Source organism: Salmo salar, chromosome 29 (genome assembly GCF_965601325.2).
Source record: "Salmo salar chromosome 29, fSalSal1, whole genome shotgun sequence".
Taxonomy (NCBI): domain Eukaryota; kingdom Metazoa; phylum Chordata; class Actinopteri; order Salmoniformes; family Salmonidae; genus Salmo; species Salmo salar.
Window position 1 is genome coordinate 26,242,883 of NC_138319.1, and position 27,225 is coordinate 26,270,107.

Here is a 27,225-nt window from a genome sequence, read left to right on the forward strand (position 1 = left end):
GTCCACCAGGAGGAGACACCGTCACTACTTGAAGAACGGATCTACTTCCAAATGATTGGCATACTGAGACGCCAATAGAACTTTAGACAGTCGCTATTGTTACCAACCCAAATGTAGATGTACTGTTGGTAGGCGGGCACGGAACAGGAAATGGTCTTAACGAATAATGCAGCTTCACAGTGCAAACGTTTGTAAATGATCAATATTCAGTTATATGTATTAACATGCACTATTAGATGAGTTTCAAACCGGACGCTTGTTTTACTGGACTTCTGAAATTTAATCCCAGCAAATAATATCCATTGATGGTAAGCCACGCTTGCTACTAACTGTTAGCTAGCTAACGTAACGTTAACTCGTGTTGAACGCCTATATATCCTATCAAATAATTGTTTCTTCAATATCTACACTATAGACTTTACCAGTTCTATTTTAATAAAAGGATCGTAACTATTGGCCATAACTAGCTACGTAGGCAGGCCCTTCGACAATAAGATGTTTGCTAACCAGCTGGCTACCATTTCAGCTAGCTACTATAGCTAGAGCTGTTACACCTATTTATTACCATCTCAGATTTCATGACTTCTGCCATCAAAATGCTCAAATCCAGCCAACAATAGAGTTTTATTGTAGCAATTCCATGTCACTGTAACAACGTATTCATCACTAAATGCAGTTTGCTGCATCTTCTCTGATCTGTGCACCCATTTCTGTCCACAGCAATGGGGGAGGTTGAGCTGTCCTGTTTGGCCTATGTGAAGATGTACCTGCACGGCTGTTTGTTTCCACGGTGTAGTGTCAATGGGCTGCTGTTGTCTTCCAGTCCAGCAGGTGGTGCTGTGTGTGTGACAGACTGTGTGCCCCTGCTCCACTCTCACTTACCTTTGGCTCCCATCACCCAGCTGGGTCTCACACAGGTAACCATTTAATTACCTGAGTGGTCTTTACTGTCAAACATGTGTCTGAAATGACCAATACAGTTAGCCTAACTACTCATCCTTACCTGGCAGTGGTGCATGTACATTGTGGTTGTCTTTTGACTTAATGTATTTGTTATGCTGTAATGTATCATACCTTTTGCTTCAGGTGGATGTATGGTGTGCACAGACACAGCAGAGGATTGTAGGATACTACCAAGCCAACGCCTGTGTGTCAGACAACAGGTGTGTCCCATAGCGGTCCAGCATCACCATCACCTCTGTAGATGTTAATTTCTCTATTAGGTAGTGTCAGTGGCTGATTGCCTGCTTATCACATGCATATGCTGTCATGCACTGCCTTCATTGTAAAATAAGAATTTGTTCTTAACTGACTTGCTTAGTTAAATAAAAATATCACCTGTGTTAAACACTAACCATTCCTTCTCTCTCTCCTTCGCTGGGCAGCCCTACGCCATGTGCATTGAAGATTGCAGACAAGATTGCCGAGCAGTGTAACAATGCAGTTTTGTTAATGGTAAGCATCCACTGGAGTTTTGTCTAAATTCCTGTGTGTACATGGTCACAATGCGGATTTTTGGTAAATCTTTATGCTGTGTGCCATCTACTTATCTCTGATCTATGTGGCTTTTCAGATTGACGGTGGAAAGATGTCTCCTGACTACAGGGTGCCTCCCATAGTGATGTATGAGCGGAAAGACACCCGCTGGACCCTCAAAGACAAACATACGTAAGAGCTGGACATCTCTGCTATCCTTCTTTCTAGATACTGTAGTTAACTACAGTTTGCTTTTCTGTTGATGGCACACCTTTTATCAACTGCATATGACTACATACATTGTATCGGAGTGAGCATGGAACTAAATTCCAATAGTCAGTAGCTAGGTTTCCATCTAATTGGTGACAGATTTTCATGCGAATATTCTAAAATCTGCATAAAAACAACGTGCATTTTCCCACCAGAGATGTTTCCATCAAATTGACTCATTGCAGATAAAAGGCTGTGTGTGATGACCTAGTGCACATAAAAACAACTTGTGGCTAAATTCCCAGGTACTGAAATAAAAAGTACAAGTTAAATGGATTTTCATCACAAAATTATATAATGAATGTGCCCACTCTGGTCTTGGCACGTGCGCTCTAGCCAACAGCTTGCAGATAGTGCGGGTATAGCCTACATGAGATTATTAAGGACAAAAGAGATTATCTTTGTCAAATGGCAGCCAAGCATGTCACCAGAATAAGACCCTCAATATTTATTGGAAAGGAGCATAAAGTTCATCACTGTGTACATCATAACTTATTTCATCTGTTGCCTAATAAATTGCATACTTTCCCAAGTCGTAGTGGGAGGACAACATAACGTATCGCGTGACTCCAAGTTTACTTCGATATGGTTATCAATGTGCATAAAAGCGTTTAGCATTTACACAATTTTAGACAAAAAGATCCCACCTTGTCTAGCATGTTTTGTCAACATTTGGAAAGTGTACCGCCAAATGTAATGTTTCCATCAGGCCTGTCGTGACACTTTTCATCTCATGTACTTTACTTGCATAAAAAAGTTGGATGGAAACATGGTTAGTGTTAGTACCTGAAGAGGGAAGTACAGGTTCATTTAAAGCTACCTTTGTTTTTCTTCCAGGATAATGCTGCGGCAGTGGGAGGAGACTCGGGAAATAGCCAATCAGCTGCTGGACTCTGGAGATCACTCATTATTAGTGGATTTTGACAGCCATTTGGACGACATCACTAGGGACTGGACAAATCAGAAACTCAATGCCAAAATAGCAGAGCTTGCCTCACCAGCCAATGGTAATGTCTGAAATAAGTATGCAGATTAATTTGTTACTTTGAAAAGGTTAGAATTATTTATGTCTTAAACCTACTGATACTACAAATTCTAAGAATATTTTTATTAACATCTAACAGTCAAATAAGCGCACATCATCCACGATAATGTAGAAATATGAAATGCATTTAATGCGGTCAGACAGAACATTGCATAAATAACAAATATTTACAGTTTGACAGATCTGTGCAGTCTTCCGGTCTCTCAGTCAGTGTGCCTTGTCAAGCCCAGTAGCCATGTTGTTAACCCATTTACAACTGACAAAGCTGTGCTCATAGTTCACTGACTGCTAATGGCATCATATTATGTGCATCCTGTCCCACTGCTTTCAGTGTGTAACCTTTTATCAATTTATTAAACTACATCTACAAACTATTTCAAGTGTTCATGTGCTATGTTCATATAAATATCAGTTCACATTAATTTCTACAATACTAACAGATTAAAAAGTCTGGCAAGGCCAGCCATCACCTTGTGCACTTACAGGCTTAAGTAGACCAGAGATATAGATATATAAAACATACTTGATTTGTGCAATAGAGCAAGATCGAACAACAGATTGCCAGTTCAAAGGTGCGAAAAACAACCTTTCAAACATGGTCCCTAGAACAGTCTCCACACACCATAACCCTAGAACAGTCTCCACACACCATAACCCTAGAACAGTCTCCACACACCATAACCCTAGAACAGTCTCCACACACCATAACCCTAGAACAGTCTCCACACACCATAACCCTAGAACAGTCTCCACACACCATAACCCTAGAACAGTCTCCACACACCATAACCCTAGAACAGTCTCCACACACCATAACCCTAGAACAGTCTCCACACACCATAACCCTAGAACAGTCTCCACACACCATAACCCTAGAACAGTCTCCACACACCATAACCCTAGAACAGTCTCCACACACCATAACCCTAGAACAGTCTCCACACACCATAACCCTAGAACAGTCTCCACACACCATAACCCTAGAACAGTCTCCACACACCATAACCCTAGAACAGTCTCCACACACCATAACCCTAGAACAGTCTCCACACACCATAACCCTAGAACAGTCTCCACACACCATAACCCTAGAACAGTCTCCACACACCATAACCCTAGAACAGTCTCCACACCTGCTTTATACTGTGGCTTGTGTAATATACTAATTGGCTCAGTTTTGCATGGCAGGTTTACCCAATCACAATTGAGTTCTTATGGTTGGGTCTAGTAGTAAGTGCCGAGTTATGGAGAGAAGATTAACAAATGCAAAACAAACTCACTTGCTCTTGCAAACACATCTTTAAGAGTCCAATGTCTCTAGTGAAGGAGCCTGCTTCAAAGTCTAGGAATATTAATGTTCTCTATAGAAATGTGCTTAACAAGCGTTTCCACTTTCTGAAACAAAAATGGAAGAGAAGTTGGTTTCCCGCCTCTTAACGGTTGGCATGGTGATGATCAAATCACTGACCTTCAGCCTACTATGGCTTCAGAGCTTCTCTCATATGCTACTTAAAACAACTTGGTCAACAGGTACACTATGTAAGCAACATGAGGACACGGAGAGGTGTCTAACGCAGTACCAGTCTGCATTCAAAGACGGCAACGAGGAGTAGAAGTATCTGACTCCATATAAAAGTGAGTTTGGAACATCAGTATAACATCACAAGTTGGTAAAGGGCAATACTGAGGGCTAAGCCAAAGTGACATCTTCCACTCCATGTAGTGCTATTCAGACCAGTATTTAGTGCATCATATGTGTGCCTTAGTATCAGATCAGAGAGTGCTTCATTTAAAAAAAGACTAGTCAATTATACATGATGTCCTGTGATTGGATGCTAAAGGCCAAGGCACTGTTACATGCTATCCCGCCCCCATTTGAAGTTGACATTTTTAAATGTTTAAGGTAGGGACGTCCCAAGGATCTCGGATAGCAATGAACCTGATACCAGGTTGATGGTGACCTCTCCTGATTCGCTGGTTATGTTGCGGAAGTAGGTCATTGACTCCCGGAAGTCTTCAGCTTCCTTGACCTGCTGCTGAGCCCAGGGTAGGGTTATCTAGAGGAGAGGGGGTGGGTGGTTCAATCTCTTTCACAGTGAAAAATAAGGTGTAGCGATCCTGTACTTTCATAAACCTTAGGGATCTATTCAATCTGTAAAGCTGTGAACAGATTCTCCGATTTTATATATTTTAAAGGTAATTTCAGATTGAGCCGACGAATGCAGTCTTGGCTAAAGCGGGAACATTGTCTTTAAACTTCAATCACACTGTAAAGCTGAACTTCTGCGATGCGGATTGAATAGAGAGACCTAGCATTAACATTCTACGGTATGCATTTGCTACACCTTTTTGTTTCCATTTGAACAGGTTTAACAGTCAGCTTGGTCAGCTGTACCTGTGTGATGATGAGTTTGCTGGATGGGTCCTCTTTGTCACTGAAACACAAGGTGAAGCCACACTGCGGAGGGTCTCCTCCGTAGCTGCTGAAGTGGTCCAGCTCTAAGGAAACAGTCAGTAAATACACACTGACTGCTGAAATACTCAAATCCATTAAGGGGACAAAAAAAGAAGTGGGGTGATCCTCAGCAAAAGAGTGAACAGCCCCATGTCACTCACCCATTCTGAAAGCCTCTCTATTGAAGAGCCGCACGGGCTCCACAGCATGGTTCATCTTGTGGGGTCCCGCCGTGGCTGAATGTGGCCCTGTCCAGAACACCTGGCCCTGGCAGTAGCGCTTAGCATAGACCCCTGTTCTCGTGGAGGTCAGGATCACCCCTTTCTCCAAGAAGGGCAGCAGGGTGGAGAGGGCCTGGAACTGGGGCCCGATGCTGGAGGTTAAGGTGGAGGGGGGGTCGGGCAGGGGGATGCGGGGGAACCCAGCCACCATCAGGGTGGGGGGAACGGGCGAGGAGGGCAGATAGGCGATCCGGACATCGCTGCCCATGACCCCACGTTTAAGCACCTCCTCTCCCATGTACTTCACTAAGACATGGAAAGAGTCCTGGGCTGGGGGAGAGAATGAGTTTGAATGAGAGACTGCATTTTCCAGTGTATGTGATGAAAAACAGATCTGATATACTCTGTCTAGCATTTACTGCAGCATCAGTAGCATTACCTCCAGGGGGAGGGACGGTCTCGATTGTGAAGTTCACCTGGATCTCATTGACTGCTAGAGGAAGACAACAGAATGTCAATCAACCACATGCTATTGAAACTCCCCAAAATGAAGAGACAGTGGCTGAGAGATCCAACATCAACTAACATAGAGATTCAGTGTCTGACAGACATGACATTGCATTAGTAAGACATAAGACTTACTCCCAGCACTCTTCACCATGACCGAGGGCTCAACCTGGTCTAGCTGGATTGTAAGAAGACTTTCCTCAATCTCCTGAACAGACTGCTAAGTAGAAACATCAAACATGTCGGTGAGAGAGACTGACATGACTAAGAGATGCATCCAAAGGTTTCTATAACTTGTTTCCATTGGATTGTTATTTTCTCCTCAAAATGCCAGACTTACCATGGTGATTGGTAGGGAGGTGGTAACCTCTTTCATCTGTTTGACCTTCACCACCTCTTCCTCCACCTCGATGTCTGAATCGCAGCTCCTTCTCTTCCTCCCCCCTGCTCTGGCTTGAACCTTCATGTCAACACTCCCCAATGCTGTGAAGAGAAAAGGGACCATAGGTCACGAATTTGTTTACTGCACTTTAACCTGCTTTGAAGTTGTCTCCATAGCTACAAACTATGTGGCGTTATTGTTGTGCTAATTTGTACTGTTGACTCTGGTATGACTATGTGCCTTTGGACGGACTGACTGAACTAGAGTATTGAAGTTGGCAAATATTAAAAATGTTAATCTTCTCAACCTTGAAACTGGCTACACCCAGTTTCTATTCCCAGATCATAGGTATGTGGTTAGATGTCTACACAAGACTAAAGGATCAAAAGGTAATTGCTGCAAATAATTGCTGGAACATCTTAAGAGGGGTAGAAATAAACATTGTATAACAAACTAACAGCGTGTGTGCTTGTCTCACCTTGTTCGTTGATGGGTACGAGGCGGTAGACTTTGTATGGTTCGGAGATTTCCAGCTGTGACCTCTCGGGTTCCTCTCTGAACTCCGGGCTCTTATTGAGAGCAACTCGCAGCCGCGTCTTCCAGGAGGCAGGGTCCGCATGACCCCCCTCAGACAACTTCCCCTTAAACACTGCCCACGCCTGTCGAGGAGTAGGAAGAGAAGGCATGTAGACGCAGGAAGTAATATCTACTATTGTGTTTTTAACAGATAATACATGACGAGCCCACTGTAAAATAAAAAGTCAATGAACTAGTACTCATAAAGTTGTTAGTGTCAGGACCTTGAAGATGGCACCATCCACTTCGCTGCGGAAGTCTTGTTTCCCGGCGTGTTTCCATGGTATACGGAACATGGTCTTGTCGTCGTCGTCCCATATCAGGCCAGGGTACTTCCCACTGCTGACCTGCACCAATACATTCAACAGGATGTGGTGAGTGTTGCTTGGGAAACACTCGACCCATTTCCCAGACAGTACATTGACTCTACCTATCACTATGACATACCAGCTGAAACACTCAGACACACTCACTGTAATCAGCTGTTCCAAACAACACATTTGACTATTGAGCCCATCCTCCACAAACACTCACCTGTTCTACCATCCAAGCGCGTAGTCTGCGCGTGGAGCGAATTTTCCCAGATGCCATAGCTGTGAAGACGGCGTATAACTTTATTTGAATCTAGTTTGGCAATACACTTTTGTGTCTGATTAAAAACGATACACTATACAATGGAAAATAAATAAACCAAACATAATACATGAGAGTGCTAGCTGTGGTGAGTGTGGTAGTGCATAAATAACAAAAGGTATTTTCAGCTGTTTGAAGATGGTGTACAAAACCGAAAGTAAAAATATGCAAAAGCTAGCCGTAAGCATAGAAGTAGCGCACAAAGAACGGATATACAGCTTATCAGACTTTAAATGAAAATGACATATCCTTAACTCACATTTCTATATGAATTTGGTCGGGTCGCTCACATTGTTACTTACTGGACTTTTAAATAATTTATTATTGGTGAGTAAATATTCTGCCAAAGATGGTTTGACTGTGATTATACTTAGAGACGATACTATATGTCATTGTATATTCATGATAAAGCATGAAATAACTACATTTTGTAAATGCAGCAGACGCTCTTATCCAGAGCGACTTACAGTAGTGAGTGCATACAAAACATTTTTTGTTCGTACCGGTGCCCCGTGGGAATCGAACCCACAACTCGGGCGTTGCAAGCGCTATGCTCGACCAACTGAGCCACCTATCACTTTGATCATGATCATAAAGTAATGACTTTTTATTCTGCATCGGTTGGTATGAAATACATATCAAACTATTAGTCTCCATCTAAAAATAGCGAACTAAATACATCAAGAGATTGCTCATGAAGTGAAACACACATCTTTTCCACAGATTTAGAATGATTGTCATGAATGTATTTTATTGGGTGATCTGGTTTCGCTTACCTTAGGTTGCGTTTCCTCCGTTTCCTATCTACAGCTGAGCGCACCACCGCATAGCACTTTGACTGGAAATCCAGAAGTTGTTTACTTGTCTCGCGCAGGGCAGAGGGAGACGCCCCGTTTCCCAGAAATCACGTGACTTTACAGAACTAACGTAGGTACTGTTGTGACGCCAGGGCGCAACATACCGCTTAAAATATGGCCTATGCTCAGAAAGTAGTCTCCCCAGGCAGAGCCTCCCACAATTAACACCAGACTGCAGAAAAAAAACGAAAGACACACACTCTCCCCTCAGCCCTCAAATTAAGTGGACACTTCAAATCAAATTGTATTGGTCACATACACATGGTCAGTAGATGTTAATGTGAGTGTAGCAATGCTTGTGCTTCTAGTTCCGACAGTGCAGTAATATCTAACAATTCCACAACTACCTAATACACACAAATCTAATTCATTTGAAATGGACCGCCCTTGCCTGGAAATTCACTCGTTCGTCCCACGGTTTTCTGCCATCATGGAACCACCGGTATCTGTTGTGTGTGCTGTATATGCGCTACAGTCAATTCTGATTGCATTTAATATCTTGGCAATATCTTGGCTAGAAGGCAACGCATCCGCAGACATCGAATACTAGATATTAGGTTAATTGAAATGTGTGATGTCAGGGAAAGTTGTATGTGCTAGCTAACGTTTCCAAAAGCTAACCACACAAAAGCATCGCAACTTTTACCAGACGTGTTAGTGCCGTCATGTGCATTAGTAGCACAATTTCTAATTTATTTACAATTGTTTTTACTTACACTTGTATTTTGACTACTCTCATATTGATGTTAGTTTTAAGTTCTGGCTGACTTTTCTTAGCTGATGTTCAATCATCACAAATTTTATTATGGGGTGTTTCAGAACATAATTGAACACTCGATCACAAACGAGGTCTGAGGGTCTTACATTGTAAACTTCCCTTGCTTGGCTAATGGTTTGGACTGACGGCAGACATGGCCGCGGGGATTCCCCCAAGGGCAATAGGCGAGGGTAAGTGGACATTACGTGTTTGGAACGCACCCCCAGAGAAAGCAATTGAGAATAGAAAAATGAGACCTGTCATAAAAGTAATTTTCAAATCAATAAAATACTTTATTGCATGAGTAGCCTATTTATTACATGGTATACCCTGCAGTTACACTTTGTATAATATCTCACAATATAGACTGTCATGTTTAAGTTGACAAACACCTTCTGGTTATTTTGTAAGTTGTTTAGTGACATATTGAAAAAATATTTTATATCTTTAATAAAAAATAAACAAGAAAGACTGTTGTTGATTAGCCTGTCTTGTCAGTCTGTCTTTGCAACTGTATCCTTACAGAGAGGAATTTTGACACTAATAACTGTAGATGTCATAAATCAAATGAAGCATGTAAAGAACAAAACATGTTAAACTTCAATGAGATGTAATATAACAGCTTGGTAATGCAATGTGGTGGGAGGTTTGAAACCTGACTCCTTCACTTGGTGCTGTTTGCAAATAGGATACCTGTACTTTCCTTAGAATGATTTTAAATATTTTATCAACCAGTCTTCATCTCATCCGAGGAACATTTTCTCCAAGTGGGACTTCCATCAGTTTCTGTAAAGAAAGAGTTGTATACACTTTCACACAATCTGAACCACAACAAAAACACCACATCAAAATGAACATTGAAACTATTTCGAGCGAACTTCCAGCGAGGCCACAAGCCTAACTGAGTGATGGATGACTGACCTTCAGCAGTCGATCCAGGTACACCTGGTCGTCCTCCCCCTCCCCTTGTTGCTCCTCCACCTGGTACCTCCTGCAGGCAACTGTCACCTCTTGTTGGTCATAGAGAAGAGCGGGGTCCAGGGTGTGTCCGTTAATGAGACTAACCAGGTACTCTCTGTAGTGTTTACTGCAATGGCCACACAGAGACAGACATAGTGAGAACAATGGCCACACATAGACAGAGATAGTGAGAACAATGGCCACACAGAGACAGACATAGTGAGAACAATGGCCACACATAGACAGACATAGCGAGAACAATGGCCACACATAGACAGACATAGTGAGAACAATGGCCACACATAGACAGACATAGTGAGAACAATGGCCACACAGAGACAGACATAGTGAGAACAATGGCCACACATAGACAGACATAGCGAGAACAATGGCCACACATAGACAGACATAGTGAGAACAATGGCCACACATAGACAGACATAGTGAGAACAATGGCCACACATAGACAGACATAGTGAGAACAATGGCCACACAGAGACAGACATAGTGAGAACAATGGCCACACATAGACAGACATAGTGAGAACAATGGCCACACATAGACAGACATAGTGAGAACAATGGCCACACATAGACAGACATAGTGAGAACAATGGCCACACATAGACAGAGATAGCGAGAACAATGGCCACACAGAGACAGACATAGTGAGAACAATGGCCACACAGAGACAGACATAGTGAGAACAATGGCCACACATAGACAGACATAGTGAGAACAATGGCCACACATAGACAGACATAGTGAGAACAATGGCCACACAGAGACAGACATAGTGAGAACAATGGCCACACAGAGACAGACATAGTGAGAACAATGGCCACACATAGACAGACATAGTGAGAACAATGGCCACACAGAGACAGACATAGTGAGAACAATGGCCACACAGAGACAGACATAGTGAGAACAATGGCCACACAGAGACAGACATAGTGAGAACAATGGCCACACAGAGACAGACATAGTGAGAACAATGGCCACACATAGACAGACATAGTGAGAACAATGGCCACACAGAGACAGACATAGTGAGAACAATGGCCACACAGAGACAGACATAGTGAGAACAATGGCCACACAGAGACAGAGATAGTGAGAACAATGGCCACACATAGACAGAGATAGTGAGAACAATGGCCACACATAGACAGAGATAGTGAGAACAGCAAACAAAGGTTGTTTAAAAGTGAATATCATTAACTTCTCATGGCATGTCTTCAATACAATTAAACCCACAGGATATGTGGGTGGTAGTGCACAAATAACAAACAATTAGGTATTTTTTGTGTGTGTGTGACTCACTCGCAGAGTCCAGCTTCTCCTGGCTGAGTTTGGACTCCACAGGGTGAGTCCATCTGCTGACCTCCCTCATCCTTCTGCTCCATCACTCCACATGCGTCTGAGTCACACAGAAAGATAAAATGAAAGTATGGGCAGAAAGAGAAAAAAAGACTAAAGTTCTCACATACAGTGCATTCTGAAAGTATTCAGACCCCTTGACTTTTTCCACATTTTGTTACGTTACAGCCTCATTCTAAAATGGATTTTATAAACAAATGTCATCATCAATACCCCATAATGACAAAGTGAAAACAGGATTTTAGGAATTTTTGCACAAAAAACAGAAACCTTATTTACATAAGTATTCAGACCCTTTGCTATGAGACTCGAACATGAGCTCAGGTGCATCCTGTTTCCATCGATCATCCTTGAGATGTTTCTAAAACTTGATTGGACACACCTGTGGTAAATTCAATTGATTGGACATGATTTGGAAAGGCACACACCTGTCTATATAAAGTCCCACAGTTGACAGTGCACATCTGAGCAAAAACCAAGCCATGAGGTCGAAGGAATTGTACGTAAAGCTCCGAGACAGGATTGTGTCAAGTCACAGGTCTGGGGAAGGGTACCAAAACATTTCTGCAGTATTGAAGGTCCCCAAGAATACAGTGTCTCCATCGTTCTTCAATGGAAGAAGTTTGGAAACACCAAGACCTTCCTAGAGCTGGCCGCCCGGCCGAACTGAGCAAAGGGAGGAGAAGGGCCTTGGTCAGGGAGGTGATCAAGAACCCGATGGTCACTCTGACAGAGCTCCAGAGTTCCTCTGTGGACATGGGAGAACCATCCAGAAGGACAACCATCTCTGCAGCACTCTACCAATCAGGCCTTTATGGTAGAGGGCCAGATGGAAGCCAGTCCTCAGTAAAAGGCACATGACAGCCTGGTTGGATTTTGCGCAAATGACTCCCAGACCATGAGAAATAAGATTCTCTGGTCTGATGAAACTAAGATTGAACAGTTTGGCCTGAATGCCAAGCGTCACATCTGGAAGAAACCTGTCACCATCCCTACGGTGAAACATGGTGGTGGCAGCATCATGCTGTGGGGATGTTTTTCAGTGGCAGGGACTTGGAGACTAGTCAGGATCAAGGGAAAGATGTACAGAGGTTTCCTTGATAAAAACCTGCTCCAGAGCGCTCAGGTCCTCAGACTGGGGCAAAGGTTTACCTTTCAACAGGACAACAACCCTAAGCACACAGACAAGACAATGCAGGAGTAGCTTCGGGACAAGTCTTTGACTGTCCTTGAATGGCCCAGCCAGAGGCCGGACTTGAACCCGATCTAACATCTCTGGAGAGACCTGAAAATAGCTGTGCAGCGACGCTCCCTATCCAACCTGACAGAGCTTGAAAGTATCTACAGAGAAGAATGTGAGAAACTCCCCAAATACAAGTGTGGCAAGCTTGTAGCGTCCTACTCAAGCTTCAACAAAGTACTGAATAAAGGTTCTGAATACTTATGTAAATGTGATATTTCCATTTTTAATTTTTTATGAATTTGCCAAAAAAATTTGCTTTTGTCATTATGGGGCATTGTGTGTAGATTGATGAGGGAAAAAAACTATAATACATTTTAGAATAAGGCTGTAATGTAACAAAATGTGGAAAAGGTCAAGGGGTCTGAATACTTTCTGAATGCACTGTAAGTGAGGATAAACAAGAGGTCACTCTCACCAGTCTGTGTACCATTAGGGGGGTCTGTGTTGAACACAACAGCATTCCTCTGTGGACAAAATACAAACACCTCACCTCAGAAACAGAACATTGAAATGACAGCCCTGTAACGTTCCCAGAACATTTCCCCTGTAACGTTCCCAGAACATTCAGTCTGTTACGTTACCCGAACATTCCCTTTCTAACGTTCCCAGAACATCCAGTCTGTTAAGTTCCCCGAACATTTCCCATGTAACGTTCCCAGAACATTCAGTCTGTTACGTTACCCGAACATTCCCTTTCTAACGTTCCCAGAACATCCAGTCTGTTAAGTTCCCCGAACATTTCCCCTGTAACGTTCCCAGAACATTCCTTGTCGCTGTACCTGCAGCAGGGCCTGTAGTCTGACAGGCTCCCAGTCCCTGAGGTAGAAGAGACAGTCTCGTGGGTGATGAGCATGGAGACCTGTGATTTTACACTGGATTGTCTTACATGCCGTCTGACAGAGAGAAGTGGAGGGAGGGAGAGGGAGGGAAAGGGGTGAAAAAGGGAAAGAGAGAAAGGAAACAGACATGAGGATGGATGATGAGAAAGCCATGGCAGAAAGAGAGATCCTTCCCTCTGAGTGAATCCATTTAGTAAGACATTCTGTACTAGATCAGTGGTTCCTAACCAGGGGGTACTTAAGAAGACTCATGAGACCATAGGCCTACTGGTAAAATGCACATGAGGGGGTACTTCAAGGGTACTCCGGGCAGAGCAAAATTCAGTTGGTGGTAAAGTAACCAAAAAAGGATGGGAACCACTGTCCTAGATAATATCCCTGCGCGTGACTTACAGTGTGGAAGGGATTGTTGCAGCCGCTGCAGAACTGGTATCTGCATTGGGAGCAGCTGAAGTGCATGCAGCCCCCTTTGGTCAAGGCATACTGGAACCTGCAGTGAGGACAGGCTATGGAGAGAGATGAGAAGAAGGGCCACATCATGGTGTTATAATAATGATGATGGTGGTGAGATGGCATTGTGTGATCTAGGATCAGGTCCTGTCTGTCCATATAATCTTATTCATTGTGATCTAAAAGGGAAATCTGATCCTAGATCAGCACCTACTCTAAAACTCTTTGTGAATATGGGCCAATAACGGCAGGTTGTTTAGGCTGACTGACTCACTGATGCCATTGTCCCGCAGGAACCCGGCCAGTCCCTGTCTCTGGTAGTCAGGGTCGTTCTCTCTCTTCCACAACTGGAACTGCTCACAGGATACATCCTGGTGCTGAGCTTCCCACTGACAGAGAGAGAGGGGGAGGGGGGCGAGAGAGAGCGTGAGAGAGTGAGGGAGAAGGAGAAAGAAAGATGGAGAGAGAGACAGGCATCATTATTTAGGTCCCACATACATGTAGCTATGAAATGACACAATAGATGGCAGGCAAGGCAACAACATGTATCTTTTGTACTTACAGGCTTTTTGCATTGGTTGCAAAAGCTCTTCATACACGTGGGACAGGTGACTTTGCGCTGGTTTCCATCATAGATAAACCCAAAGGTGCACTGAGGAAGAAAGAGGGAGAAGAGAAGAGGGGTGGGTGGGTGAAAAGTTCAGTAGAGAAGTAATTTTATATGTGATGGACCTGGTTAGAAACCCACTCACGTGACAACACCACAGGAACATGGGGTCCTTCATCAGAGCATGCTCCATCAGCTTCTTGTGGAAGAGCTCGTACACTTCACGATCCAGACAGTCTCGCAGCTAAACACACAACATCAATAACTATGTAATAACCATATAATAGCACAAGCTTCAGCAACACATGATCTCCCCATTTCCATCTGCCTATATCCCTAATTGGGTTGCAAAATTCCAGAAATCTCAAACACGGAATTTTTTTAAAGTTTCGGACATTTTAGAAAATCATATCATTTTTGTCTTACATTGATACTTTGGGATTTTGGCAATGAGGCCATTTATCTACTTCCCCAGAGTCAGATGAACTTGTGGATACCACTTTTATGTCTCTGTGTCCAGTATAAAGGAAGAAGAAGTCATTTCAAGAGCCAATGCCAACTAGCATTAGCACAGTGGCTGGAAGTCTATGGATATATACAGTTGAAGTCAGGAGTTTACATACACTTAGGTTGGAGTCATTAAAACTCGTTTTTCAACCACTCCACAAATTTCTTGTTAACAAACTATAGTTTTGGCAAGCTGGTTAGGACATCCACTTTGTGCATGACACAAGTAATTTTTCCAACAATTGTTTACAGACAGATTATTTCACTTATAATTCACTGTATCACAATTCCAGTGGGTTACAAGTTTACATACACTAAGTTGACTGTGCCTTTAAACAGCTTGGAAAATTCCAGAAAATGATGCCATGGCTAGCTTCTGATGGGCTAATTGACAACATTTGAGTCAATTGGAGGTGTACCTGTGGATGTATTTCAAGGCCTACCTTCAAACTCAGTGCCTCTTTGCTTGACATTGTGGGAAAATCAAAAGAAATCAGCCAAGACTTCAGAAAACAAATTGTAGACCTCCACAAGTCTGGTTCATCCTTGGGAGCAATTTCCAAATGCCTGAAGGTACCACGTTCATCTGTACAAATAATAGTACGCAAGTATAAACACCATAGGACCACGCAGCCATCATACCATTCAGGAAGGAGACGTGTTCTATCTCCTAGAGATGAACGTACTTTGGTGAGAAAAGTGCAAATCAATCCCAGAACAACAGCAGAGGACCTTGTGAAGATGCTGGAGGAAACAGGTACAAAAGTATCTATATCCACAGTAAAACGAGTCCTATATCGACATAACCTGAAAGGCCACTCAGCAAGGAAGACACCACTGCTCCAAAACCACCATAAAAAAGACAGACTATGGTTTGCAACTGCACATAGGGACAAAGATTGTACTTTTTGGAGAAATGTCCTCTGGTCTGATGAAACAAAAATAGAACTGTTTGGCCATAATGACCATTATGTTTGGAGGAAAAAGGGGGAGGCTTGCAAGTCGAAGAACTACATCCCAACCTTGAAGCACGGGAGTGGCAGCATCATGTTGTGGGGGTGCTTTGCTGCAGGAGAGACTGGTGCACTTCACAAAATAGATGGTATCATGAGGTAGGAAAATTATGTGGATATATTGAAGCAACATCTCAAGACATCAGTCAGGAAGTTAAAGTTTGGTCGCAAATGGGTCTTCCAAATGGACAATGACCCCAAGCATACTTCCAAAGTTGTGGCAAAATGACTTAAGGACAACAAAGTCAAGGTATTGGAGTGGCCATCACAAAGCCCTGACCTCAATTCCATAGAACATTTGTGGGCAGAACTGAAAAAGCATGTGCAAGCAAGGAGGCCTACAAACCCGACTCAGTTAAACCAGCTCTGTCAGGAGGAATGGGCCAAAATTCACCCAACTTATTATGGGAGGCTTGTGGAAGGCTACCTGAAATGTTTGACCCAAATTAAACAATTTAAAGTCAATGCTAATGTAAACTTCTGACCAACTGGGAATTTGATGAAAGAAATAAAAGCTGAAATAAATCATTCTCTCTACTATTATTCTGACATTTCACATTCTTAAAATAAAGTGGTGATCCTAACTCACCTAAAACAGGGATTCTTTACTAGGATTAAATGTCAGGAATTGTGAAAAACTGAGTTTAAATGTATTTGGCTAAGGTGTATGTAAACTTCAGACTTCAACTGTACTAACATGCTTGCAGATTCCCATAGACTTCCAGTCACAGTGCTAACACTAATTAGCATTGTCTCGCAAAACTACCTCCAACTTCCTTCATACTGGACACAGAGACATACAAATGGTATCCACAAATTCATCTGACTAGGTGGAAGTAGATAAAGGGCATCAAGTTTCCCTTTAATATGTTTCTGTCTAGTACTGTTTTTTTGCTAGCTAGGGCCATCTACTGTAGGTGCGGCCTGTCTTCCCAATAGCCTACTTGGTGTGTGAACTGCTCACTGCTCATAACTTGCAGATGATTGTTGACACATCAACCAGGATGAAGGGTCAGGGCAATTTGTGACTGTTGTTTTGGTAATCAGAGTCAGCGGTGGTGTCGTCAGCAAAACAAATTTGTAGCTTTGGCAACTATGTGTTTTCATCCCAGTTTGCTCCTCTCCCTGTAGGCTTTACAGACTCTCCCCATCCCTTGGCTGCAACCATTCTAATTTAGTGTACCCTGCGCACACAACCCATGTGGAATTCCTGGTTTCCGGCAGCGTTTGGAACTGCTGATCTGCGGTAAAGATCACCAAGTTAATCTCAGCCAATGCTGCCCTTCAGTCCCTAGACTTTTTGGCCCTGATGGAGACATCACCACAGAGAACACTGCTACTCCAGCTGCTCTCTCTTCGTCTGACTACGTTTTCTCTCATAGCCTGACAGAATGTGGTCGTTGCGGTGGTGGCACAGGGCTACTCATTCATCCTAAATGGAGATTTTCTCTTTTCTCCCTCTCTCACCTGTCCATCTCCTTATTTGAATGATATGCTGTCACTGTCACTTGTCCACTCAAGCTTAACATTATTGTCATCTACTGTATCGCCCACCAAGTGCCCTTAGAGAGTTCCTCAATGAGCTTGACACCTTGATAAACACATTTCCTGAAGATGGCTCCCCGTTCTTGGTACTGGGTGACTTCAACCTCCCGACGTCTGCCTTCGATTAATTTATTTCCCTTCCTTACCTCTTTTGACCTCACCCTTTCCCAATCCCCTCCCCCTCACGAGGCAGGCAATACGCTTGACCTCACCTTTACTAGAGGCTGTTTGCTAACCTCACGGCAGTCTTCCTCTCAAGGCAGTCCTCCTCTCTGCATGCCTAGCAAATATCTCAGCTTGGATGTCGGCCCACTGCCTCAAGCTCAACCTCGACAAAATGGAGCTGCTCTTCCTCCTGGGGAAGGCCTGCCTGCTCCAAGGCCTCTCCGTCACGGTTGACAACTCCGCGGTGTCCCCCTTCCGGAGTGCAAAAAACCTTGGCTTGACCCTGGACAACACCCCGTCGTTCTCTGCAAACATCAAAGCAGTGACTCGCTCTTGCAGGTTCATGCTCTACAACATCTGTAGAGTACGACGCTACCTCACAGAGGAAGCAGTGTAGGTCCTAATCCAGGCACTTGTCATCTCTCGTCCGGACTACTGCAACTCGGTGGCTGGGCTCCCCGTTGGTGCCATCAGGCCCCTGCAATTTATCCAGAATGATGCAGCCCGCTTGGTGTTCAACCTTCCCAAATTTTCCCATGTCACCCCGCTCCTCCGCACACGCCACTGGCTTCCAGTCAAAGCTCGAGTCCACTACAATACCATGGTGCTTACCTATGGAACAGCAAGAGGAACTGTCCCTCCCTACCTTCAGGCTCTGCTCAAACCCAACACCCCAACCCAAGTACTCCGCTCAGCCCAGTCCAAACTCTTCTCTCTTCTGGCACCCCAATGGTAGAACCAGCTTCCCCATGAATCTAGGACAGCAGAGTCCCTGCCCATCTTCATAAAACATCTGAAAACCTACCTCTCAAAGAGTATCTTAAATAATCCCACTGCACCACTCTCCCACAACAAAAAACAAAACAACTAACACTCACACTTAACTTTCCCCCCTACTAGCCTGTGATGTGGTTGTCCCACCTAGCTATCTTAAGATGAATGCACTGTAATAAGAGCGTCTGCTAAATGTAAAAATGTAAAATGTAGAAAATAACCTTCCTCCCTGATATCTCTAAATCTTTCTTTCTATAGTATGTACCTGGATGTCCAGGGTAGAGAAGTAGCTGTCCAGGTGCTCAGGGTCGTTGATGTCTGGTCCTGCACACACGGGACACACCATGTCTCTGATGTGTTTGTCTCTTACAGCGATGGTGAAGTGCTGCGTGAAACACTCGTGGCACACCGAGCACTGACACGAGGTCAGGGACTGCATCTGTGAGAGGTAGAGAATTCATACAGGATAAAAAGGAACAATTTAAAGTCCATAGGACTATTGACTGACAAGGCAATACAGATACAGGGAGGAGGTAATAAGAGCTCATCATCCACCCCAAGGCAAAGACAGACAGCCCTAGCAGCCCACCTTGCTGTGGGGGAAGATGCTGAGGCAGCAGGGGCACTCGTTGTTGAGGAGGCGGCGGAGGAACTCCCTGTCCTGGGACTCTCCGACGGCCTGGACGACGTCCTCCAGGGAGTACTGGGCATCAGGCTCCTGGAGTAGAGACAGGGCCAGCTCACAGCGCCCCCAGCTGGGCAGCTCGTACAACGCCAGCAGGCGCCTGCACATCCGCTGAGGTTACACAATGTAGGTTCATGGTGATTAACAATCAGGCTATTTGCTTTGTGTGTGTAGTCTTGAAAAACTTAGTTCATTGAGTTCTGCTGGCTCTCGTGTACACACACACCTGTTTGTCAGGGCTCTTGGCATCAATAGGGGCCTCTGGCTGGTCGCTCCAGATGCGCTGGTGGAAGGGCTCCAGAAGGGGCCGCTGCAGCACGGACAGAGCCCCCTGCACCTCTCCTCCACTCAGACGCAGAGCCTCCTCACACTGGGACGCCTCCCGGAAACCCAGAGAACGCAGCTCGCGCATCTACACACACCAGAGACAGACGCAGTCGGACTGGATACAGTCAACTCTAAGATCTTGGTTACTTGAGTTGATATCAAAAGTGTTTAGTCATATCTGTCTAGAGTGACCATTTGGGTCAGGTGACATGTCTGGTTCTCACCTTGACCTGTCTGTCTCTGAGCAGCTGACGGACTGCTCTCTCAGTGTCTCCTCCTGCTGCCAGCCATGCCTGCTTGGCCTCAACCCTGGACAGCCGCACCCCCTCACCCAGTAGCACACTGGGACTCTGCTGCTCTGTCGAACCTCCATCCCGCGGCCCAGAAACCCCTGCTTTGTAGTTCTGCAAAGCAGCTGAAGCCGCCATGGCACAGATCTCATCCAGTAGGTGGGGCAGCTCTGATTTCAGCCAATCGCAGGGGTTGACGTTGCTGCCCCCGGAAACACAAAGGGCTGCGTAGACCTCCTCTGGGCCCACTCCATTTTTCTCTCCCTCCTGAGGAAGAACATTAGGTTAAAAGTTAGATAACATAGTAGCGGTTAATCTGGTTTTAATTCACATTGTGTCCATTTGTACTCCACCTACTCGTATTTGATGGACAAGTTTCAGCCCTTCATCCCTCATCAGGTTCTGTCTCTTGATGTCGATGTTCACCCTGGGAGGGATCTGGGGACGGAGTTGGGGCGTAGAAGAAGGTGAGGCTAAGTCTTTGATTGGAGACTGCAGGGGGAGGGACTTGAGGCTGGTGACTGCAGGATCTTTACACGGCAAGTTGCACATCTCACAAACCACTACAGGCTGAGAGTTCACATAGGTGCAGAACTGACACATCCACTAAAGAGCGAGAGAGACAGCATGGGAGGAGGGGAGTGAAAGATTAAAACAGAAAAGATATGCTGGAATGATTATGTCTCACAGAGCTTTCCAATTGTAGAGAGTATTTAAACCACTGGGGGGGTCGAACCTCTGTTTCGTTATCTGATGTGGGTCCTGGTGTGGAGAGTACTGGAGTACTGGAGAGTACTGGAGTACTGGGGAGTACTGGAGTACTGGGGAGTACTGGCGTGATAGAGGGACGGGTGGCCAGACGGGGGCGCTCACACACCTCACACAGTATACTGCTGCCCTGGTTCACCACAGTACAGCTCTTACACTGCCACTCTATGAGAGAGGTCAGATAGATAAACAGATAACCTGGTATTGATCTAGCTCAGTTTCTAGCTATGTCTGTATAATTACATTACTGATGTATTATCAATGCTATAGCGGCACAGATGACGTGAACCGCTCAAACAGGATAGGACAGGTGACTGACGTTGTTTTAATGAACGTCACATGAAAACTATTCATCAGTCGACCCGTGTATATGGAATGTGACCTGCGCTGGATGGCGGTTGCCCCGGGTCTTCCTGAACTATAAGGGAAGCGAGGGCCAGGCGGGGTCGTTCACAGGTCACACACAGCACGGCCTTCACCTCGTTGACTGTAGTGCACTGAGCACACTCCCACGAGGAAAGAGAGTGGCTGAAAAAGAGAAGAAATGCGAGTGAGAGGAAGAAGTGATCCGGTGTGAGTGTGCGCGCGTGGAGTAAAATATTAACCCTTCCTAATTTCTAACCTTAAAGCTCTTTTTGGTTTGGCGTGGGAAACCACTGTCCTGTTGTGACCCCCGCGGTCAGGGTGAGAATGGTACAGTCTGTCACACTCCAGACACAGCCTCTGAGAACAGGTGGAGCAAATGGCAGAGACTTGGAACACTCCACAGAGTATACAGGTCTCTACGGGGGGAGTTTAAAAAGATGATCAGTGTTAGTTTACATATTGATAGGATGTAATATTCAAAGAAATCCAGGTTAAAAAGTTACATTTGAGCTGAAATGATGGTCAAAGCTATGACCCATCTCTTACCCTGTATTCTATCTCTCCTGTGATTGGCTCTGGACGGGTGGATGTGGTAGAGGAGGTCACATGACTGACAGAAGGGAAGAGAACCACAGGCTGGGCAGAGGAGAGAGGGAGTGGCACCGCACAAATCACACATCCCATCTTTGAGAGAAAGAGAGCGAAAGAAGAAATAAGGGGTTTGTCATCCGCTGACAGTACAACACATTGGCCAGATGACATAAATGCTGGTGGGCAGAAAGCAGGCAGGTGGCAAGGTGACAGGTAGACTGGTACAGGGAATGGCTGCTTGTCTCACCAGTAGGAGTGGTGGGGACATGTCTTAGTCCAGGACTGGTAGCATGTTTGGGTGGAGGAGATAGCGGCTGAAGGTCTTTCCCCCTGTCCCCGCGCTCCTCTCCTGGTGGAATGACCACCACATCAGACATCAGCTCTGGTTCATCCTGAGGAGAGTAAAATAGCCATTATTCAGCATAACAACACTAAAACCAGGAAGAGGTAGAGGTAGAAACAGACGAACTGATGAACCACCAACTGTAGGTTACACAGACCTGGGTTGTCTTCTGTAGATTAGGGGATGGGATGATATTGCTGTACATTTCTGGGTGAGCATGTGTACCCTGACAGGCAAAAAACAACACATTACCTCATAACAGAGCAAACATGATAACATGACTTTGTGGTCATATTCAAATTGAGAATTACACAAATGTAAATATAGATTTCTCACCTTGATGAGCATGTCCATTTCCATGTGCAGGATCATGACCTCAATGGTCACCGCAGCAACCTTCTCAACGTCTGGATGTATGACATCATCAGGGAAGCTGAGCCCGTCTGGCTGCTGATTGGTGTAACCGTAAAGAAATAGGACTGACTTGCCACCCTGTAGAAAAGAAAGCAGCCCATTGACTCAAATGAGTGAAAAAGTCAACTCAGATGCTTTAAATATCAGTAGGTCTATGACCTACCTAGGCACTCTAAACATCTCTTATTGATCCACTCCCCTTTTCAACCATCTGACAATTCATAGTGAAATCAATGGATGAGATGACCTTCAGACTCTGTAATCTGTACTATGCATAAGGAAGTCAATCATTATACTGTAAGAATAGGGCTTGAAGTTCCTGACAGGGTTTAGAGAGGCCTGTCTGTCTCTTCACCTTGATTTCGTCCACGGTAGTCCTGAAAACTGGGTTGTTGTGTTTGACGCTCCGCCAGTACCTGGGCCTGCTGGGGCTGGTCAGGTTACAGCCATACTTCTCCAGGATACTCAAGGCTTTACACAGCCGACCCAAAGACTCTAGGACCTGGGGAGGAAGGGGAGCAGGAGGGCAGACAGGGAGAAAGAAAGCATAGCTATGTGAAGACGGTAAGGAGGCACATAATGTGAAACAAGGGATACAGTTGAATGTCAAAACATGCCTCACCTCTTGCCTTCTGTGCCCTGTGATGTTCTCTGTCACCATGGTCTGCGCTGTGATGTGGTGAAACTTGTCAGACAGGGACAGGGGGATGTTGGCCATGACCTGGACATCAGCCTTTACCTCCTGGGCAGAGCCTGAGGAGGATAGGAGGGACTCAGCTCTCCTCCGCACCTCCTCAAATGGGACAGACTGGGTACTCATCATTCAGACTCTGGGGGAGAGAGAGATAAATAATGACAGTATGGTAAACTCAGGGCTGGGATTGTTGGCTGATATACAGTACATTCGGAAAGTATTCAGACCCCTTGACTTTTTCCACATTTTGTTACATTACAGCCGCTTTCTAAAATGGATTAAATAATAAATGTTCCTCATCAATCTACACACAATAACCCATAATAACAAAGCAAAAACAGTTTTTTATGAATGTTTGCAAATGTATAAATATTAAAAACAGAAATACCTTATTTACATAAGTATTCAGACTCATTGTTATGAGACTCGAAATTGAGCTCAGGTGCTTCCTGTTTCCATTGATCATCCTTGAGATGTTTCCACAACTTGATTGGACATGATTTGGAAAGGCACACACCTGTCTATATAAAGTCCCACAGTTGACAGTGCATGTCAGAGCAAAAACCAAGCCATGAGGTTGAAGGAATTGTCCGTAGAGCTCTGAGACAGGATAGTGTTGAGGCACAGATCTAGGGAAGGATACCAAAAACAATCTGCCGCATTGAAGGTCCCCAAGAACACAGTGGCCTCCATCATTCTTTAATGGAAAAAGTTTGGAACCACCAAGACTCTTCCTAGAGCTGGCCACCCAGCCAAACTGAGCAATTGGGGGAGAAGGGCCTTGGTCAGGGAGGTGACCAAGAACTTGATGGCCACTCTGACAGAGCTCTACACTTCCTCTGCGGAGCTAGGAGAACCTTTCAGAAGGACAACCATCTCTGCAGCACTCCAGTAATCAGGCCTTTATGGTAGAGTGGCCAGACGGAAGCCACTCCTCAGTAAAAGGCACATGACAGCCCGCTTGGAGTTTGCCAAAAGGCACCCAAAGACTCTCAGACCATGAGAAACAAGATTCTCTGGTCTGATGAAACCAAGATTGAACTCTTCGGCTTGAATGCCAAGGGTCACGTTTGGAGGAAACCTGGCACCATCCCTACAGTGAAGCATGGTGGTGGCAGCATCATGCTGTGGGGATGTTTTTCAGTGGCAGGGACTGGGAGACTAGTCAGGAACGAGGGAAAGATGAACGGAGCAAAGTACAGAGAGATTCTGTACAGAGAAAGTACAGAGAAAACCTGCTCCAGAGCGCTCAGGACCTCAGACTGGGGAATAGTTTCACCTTCCAACAGGTCAACAACCCTAAGCACACAGCCAAGACCACGCAGGAGTGGCTTCGGGACAAGTCTCTGAATGTCCTTGAGTGAACCCGATCGAACATTTCTGGAGAGACCGGAAAATAGCTGTGCAATGACTCCCCATACAACCTGACAGAGCTTGAGAGGATGAAACTTCCCAAATACAGGTGTGCCAAGAATGTAGCGTCATACCCAAGAAGACTCAAGGCTGTAATCGCTTCCAAAGGTGCTTCAACAAAGTACTGAGTAAAGGTTCTGAATACTTATGTAAATATTAATTTGTAAGTCGCTCTGGATAAGAGCGTCTGCTAAATGACGTAAATGTAAATGTATCAGCGGCCGATGTGAGTAAGACCTTTAAACAGGTCAACATTCACAAGGCCGTAGGGCCAGACGGATTACCAGGACGTGTACTCCGAGCATCCTCTGACCAACTGGCAAGTGTCTTCACTAACATTTTCAACCTCTCCCTGCCTGAGTCTGTAATGCCAACATGTTTCAAGCACACCACCATAGTCCCTGTGCCCAAGAACACAAAGGTAACCTGCCTAAATGACTACTGACCCGTAGCACTCACGTCTGTAGCCGTGAAGTACTTTGAAAGGCTAGTCATGGCTCACATCAAAAACTTTTTCCCAGAAACCCTAGACCCCATCCAATTTACATACCGCCCCAACAGATCCACAGATGATGCAGTCTCTATTGCACTCCACACTGCCCTTTCACACCTGGACAAAAGGAACACCTACGTGAGAATACTATTCATTCACTACAACTCAGCGTTCAACGCCATAGTGCCCTCAAAGCTCATCACTAAGCTAAAGACCCTGGGACTAAACACCTCCCTCTGCAACTGGATCCTGGACTTCCTGACGGACCGCCCTCAGGTGGTAAGGGTAGGTAACAACACATCCGCCACACTGATCCTCAACACGGGGGCTCCTCAGGGGTGCGTGCTCAGTCCCCTCCTGTACTCCCTGTTCACTCATGACTGCACAGCCAGGCATGACTCCAACACCATCATTAAGTTTGCCGATGACACAATAGTGGTAGGCCTGATCACCGACAACGATGAGACAACGTTCTTGCACCGTGTGGTGCAAGAACAACAACCTCTCCCTCAACATGATCAAGATAATGGAGATGATTGTGGACTACAGGAAAAGGAGGACCGAGCACACCCACATTCTCATCGACGGGGCTGTAGTGGAGCAGGTTGAGAGCTTCAAGTTCCTTGGCGTCCACATCACCAACAAACTAAAATGGTCCGTGAAGAGGGCACGACAAAACCTATTCCCCCTCAGGAGACTGAAAATATTTGGCATGGGTCCTCGGATCCTCAAAACGTTCTACAGCTGCACCATCGAGAGCATCCTGACAGGTTGCGTCACTGCCTGGTAGGGCAACTGCTCGGCTTCTGAGCACAAGGCACTACAGAGGGTAGTGCATACGGACCAGTACATCACTGGGGTCAAGCTTTCTGCCATCCAGGACCTCTATACCAGGCGGTGTCAGATGAAGGCCCTAAAAATTGTCAAAGACACCAGCCACCATAGTCATATACTGTTCTTTCTGCTACCGCACAGCAAGCGGTACCGAAGTGCCAAGTCTAGATCCAAGAGGCTTCTAAACAGCTTCTACCCCCAAGCCATAAGATTCCCGAACATCTAATCAAATGGCTACCCAGACTATTTGCAATGCCCCCCCCCTTACGCTGCTGCTAGTCTCTGTTATTATCAATGCATGGTCACTTTAATAACTCTACCTACATGTACATATTACATGAATTACCTTGACTAACCGGTGCCCCTGCACACTGACTCTGTACCGGTACCCCCTGTATACAGCCTCGCTATTGTTATTTTACAGCTGCTCTTTAATTATTTGTGACTTTTATTTCTTTTTTTTTTGTAGGTATTTTTCTTAAAACTGCATTGTTGGTAAGTATTTGGCGCATGTGACAAATACATATGGATTTGATTACCTTCTTTTTTTTAAATATATTTGCAAAAATGTCAACTTTTTTTGCTTTGTCATTATGGGGTGTGGTGTGTTGATTGATGAGGGGGAAAAAACAATTTAATCAATTTTAGGCTGTAGTGTAAAAAAATGTGGAAAAAGTCAAAAGGGTCTGAATACTTTCCGATTGCACTGTAGGTAGGCCTAGTACTGTCTTCAAAGTAGCTAGCTTGCTAGCTGAGTGTACTGTCTATGTAGCTAACGTTACTCTCTCTACTGTGAATGAAGTATATTGAAGTTAGCTATTGTTATCTCAAAATGACACAGTGACACTAGATCGCTGTAAACTTTACAGTTAGTACATGTACTGAAATTGAAGTGGAAAATTTAGTTGGCTGGCAAGTATATTTCTGACCATACGTCAGCTAAAGTATTACTGTATGACTGGCTAGCAAGTTGAAATCGAAAGTTTATAATGACAGCCAGATCAGTGCTGGCCTTACTTTTATCTTCAAGGTTTCCAGATGTATTTTATGATCCAGGTCCTTATGAATCCAATAGACTTAAATATCAAGGCAAAATGTAGCTACATTTCCAGAGTCACGTCGGTCTTCTGAACCATTTCTTGAAAAGCATACAGTCAAAACAACAGTAAATTAGAAATGTTGTTGACGCGGAAGTTATCGAGAGGGGCGGCACTGAAGGAGACTAAATCTTTGGGGGTGGTATGTAGGTTAAACCTCGAGGTACACTACCCTCTAGTGGTCATATATATAATATCACTTACTGTAATTACACTGACTTGAGTTCACAACATTGTTATTACATT

General features: G+C 44.7%; 3 protein-coding genes across 5 annotated transcripts; 1 reads left to right on the top strand and 2 right to left on the bottom strand.

Moving 5' to 3' along the window:
* The first annotated feature begins 83 nt into the window (after positions 1 to 83).
* LOC106590414 (ER membrane protein complex subunit 9) lies at positions 84 to 3,165 on the top strand. Its single transcript, XM_014181416.2, has 6 exons — positions 84 to 308; positions 721 to 917; positions 1,087 to 1,163; positions 1,386 to 1,455; positions 1,574 to 1,668; positions 2,584 to 3,165. The coding sequence occupies exons 2-6, from the start codon at positions 723 to 725 to the stop codon at positions 2,762 to 2,764; spliced, it is 618 nt and encodes a 205-aa protein (XP_014036891.1). The 5' UTR covers positions 84 to 308; positions 721 to 722; the 3' UTR covers positions 2,765 to 3,165.
* On the bottom strand, positions 2,899 to 8,585 carry LOC106590411 (interferon regulatory factor 8). 3 transcript variants are annotated; one of them, XM_014181407.3, is made up of 10 exons: positions 8,342 to 8,585; positions 7,467 to 7,525; positions 7,157 to 7,279; positions 6,835 to 7,015; positions 6,315 to 6,457; positions 6,110 to 6,191; positions 5,907 to 5,960; positions 5,408 to 5,797; positions 5,187 to 5,290; positions 2,899 to 4,848 (listed from the first exon to the last, which is right to left on the bottom strand). In XM_014181407.3, exons 2-10 carry the CDS (start codon positions 7,521 to 7,523, stop codon positions 4,690 to 4,692), a joined length of 1,293 nt encoding a protein of 430 aa, XP_014036882.1. In that variant the 5' UTR covers positions 7,524 to 7,525; positions 8,342 to 8,585; the 3' UTR covers positions 2,899 to 4,689. The 3 variants fall into 3 exon arrangements, with proteins under 3 accessions (XP_014036882.1, XP_014036881.1, XP_014036884.1); XM_014181406.3 differs by having other exon boundaries at positions 6,110 to 6,194; XM_014181409.3 differs by lacking the exon at positions 7,467 to 7,525 and having other exon boundaries at positions 6,110 to 6,194; positions 8,342 to 8,490.
* Positions 8,586 to 9,448: 863 nt separating this feature from the next.
* LOC106590402 (E3 ubiquitin-protein ligase RNF31) lies at positions 9,449 to 27,110 on the bottom strand. The gene is made up of 24 exons (XM_014181384.3): positions 26,900 to 27,110; positions 23,071 to 23,278; positions 22,804 to 22,950; positions 22,371 to 22,526; positions 22,192 to 22,260; positions 21,939 to 22,083; positions 21,647 to 21,784; positions 21,357 to 21,516; positions 21,117 to 21,262; positions 20,703 to 20,899; positions 20,324 to 20,572; positions 19,901 to 20,233; positions 19,576 to 19,761; positions 19,254 to 19,460; positions 18,930 to 19,103; positions 14,806 to 14,904; positions 14,616 to 14,705; positions 14,328 to 14,442; positions 13,997 to 14,109; positions 13,544 to 13,657; positions 13,180 to 13,228; positions 11,465 to 11,561; positions 10,101 to 10,266; positions 9,449 to 9,965 (listed from the first exon to the last, which is right to left on the bottom strand). Exons 2-24 carry the CDS (start codon positions 23,269 to 23,271, stop codon positions 9,918 to 9,920), a joined length of 3,399 nt encoding a protein of 1,132 aa, XP_014036859.1. The 5' UTR covers positions 23,272 to 23,278; positions 26,900 to 27,110; the 3' UTR covers positions 9,449 to 9,917.
* Positions 27,111 to 27,225: the final 115 nt, after the last annotated feature.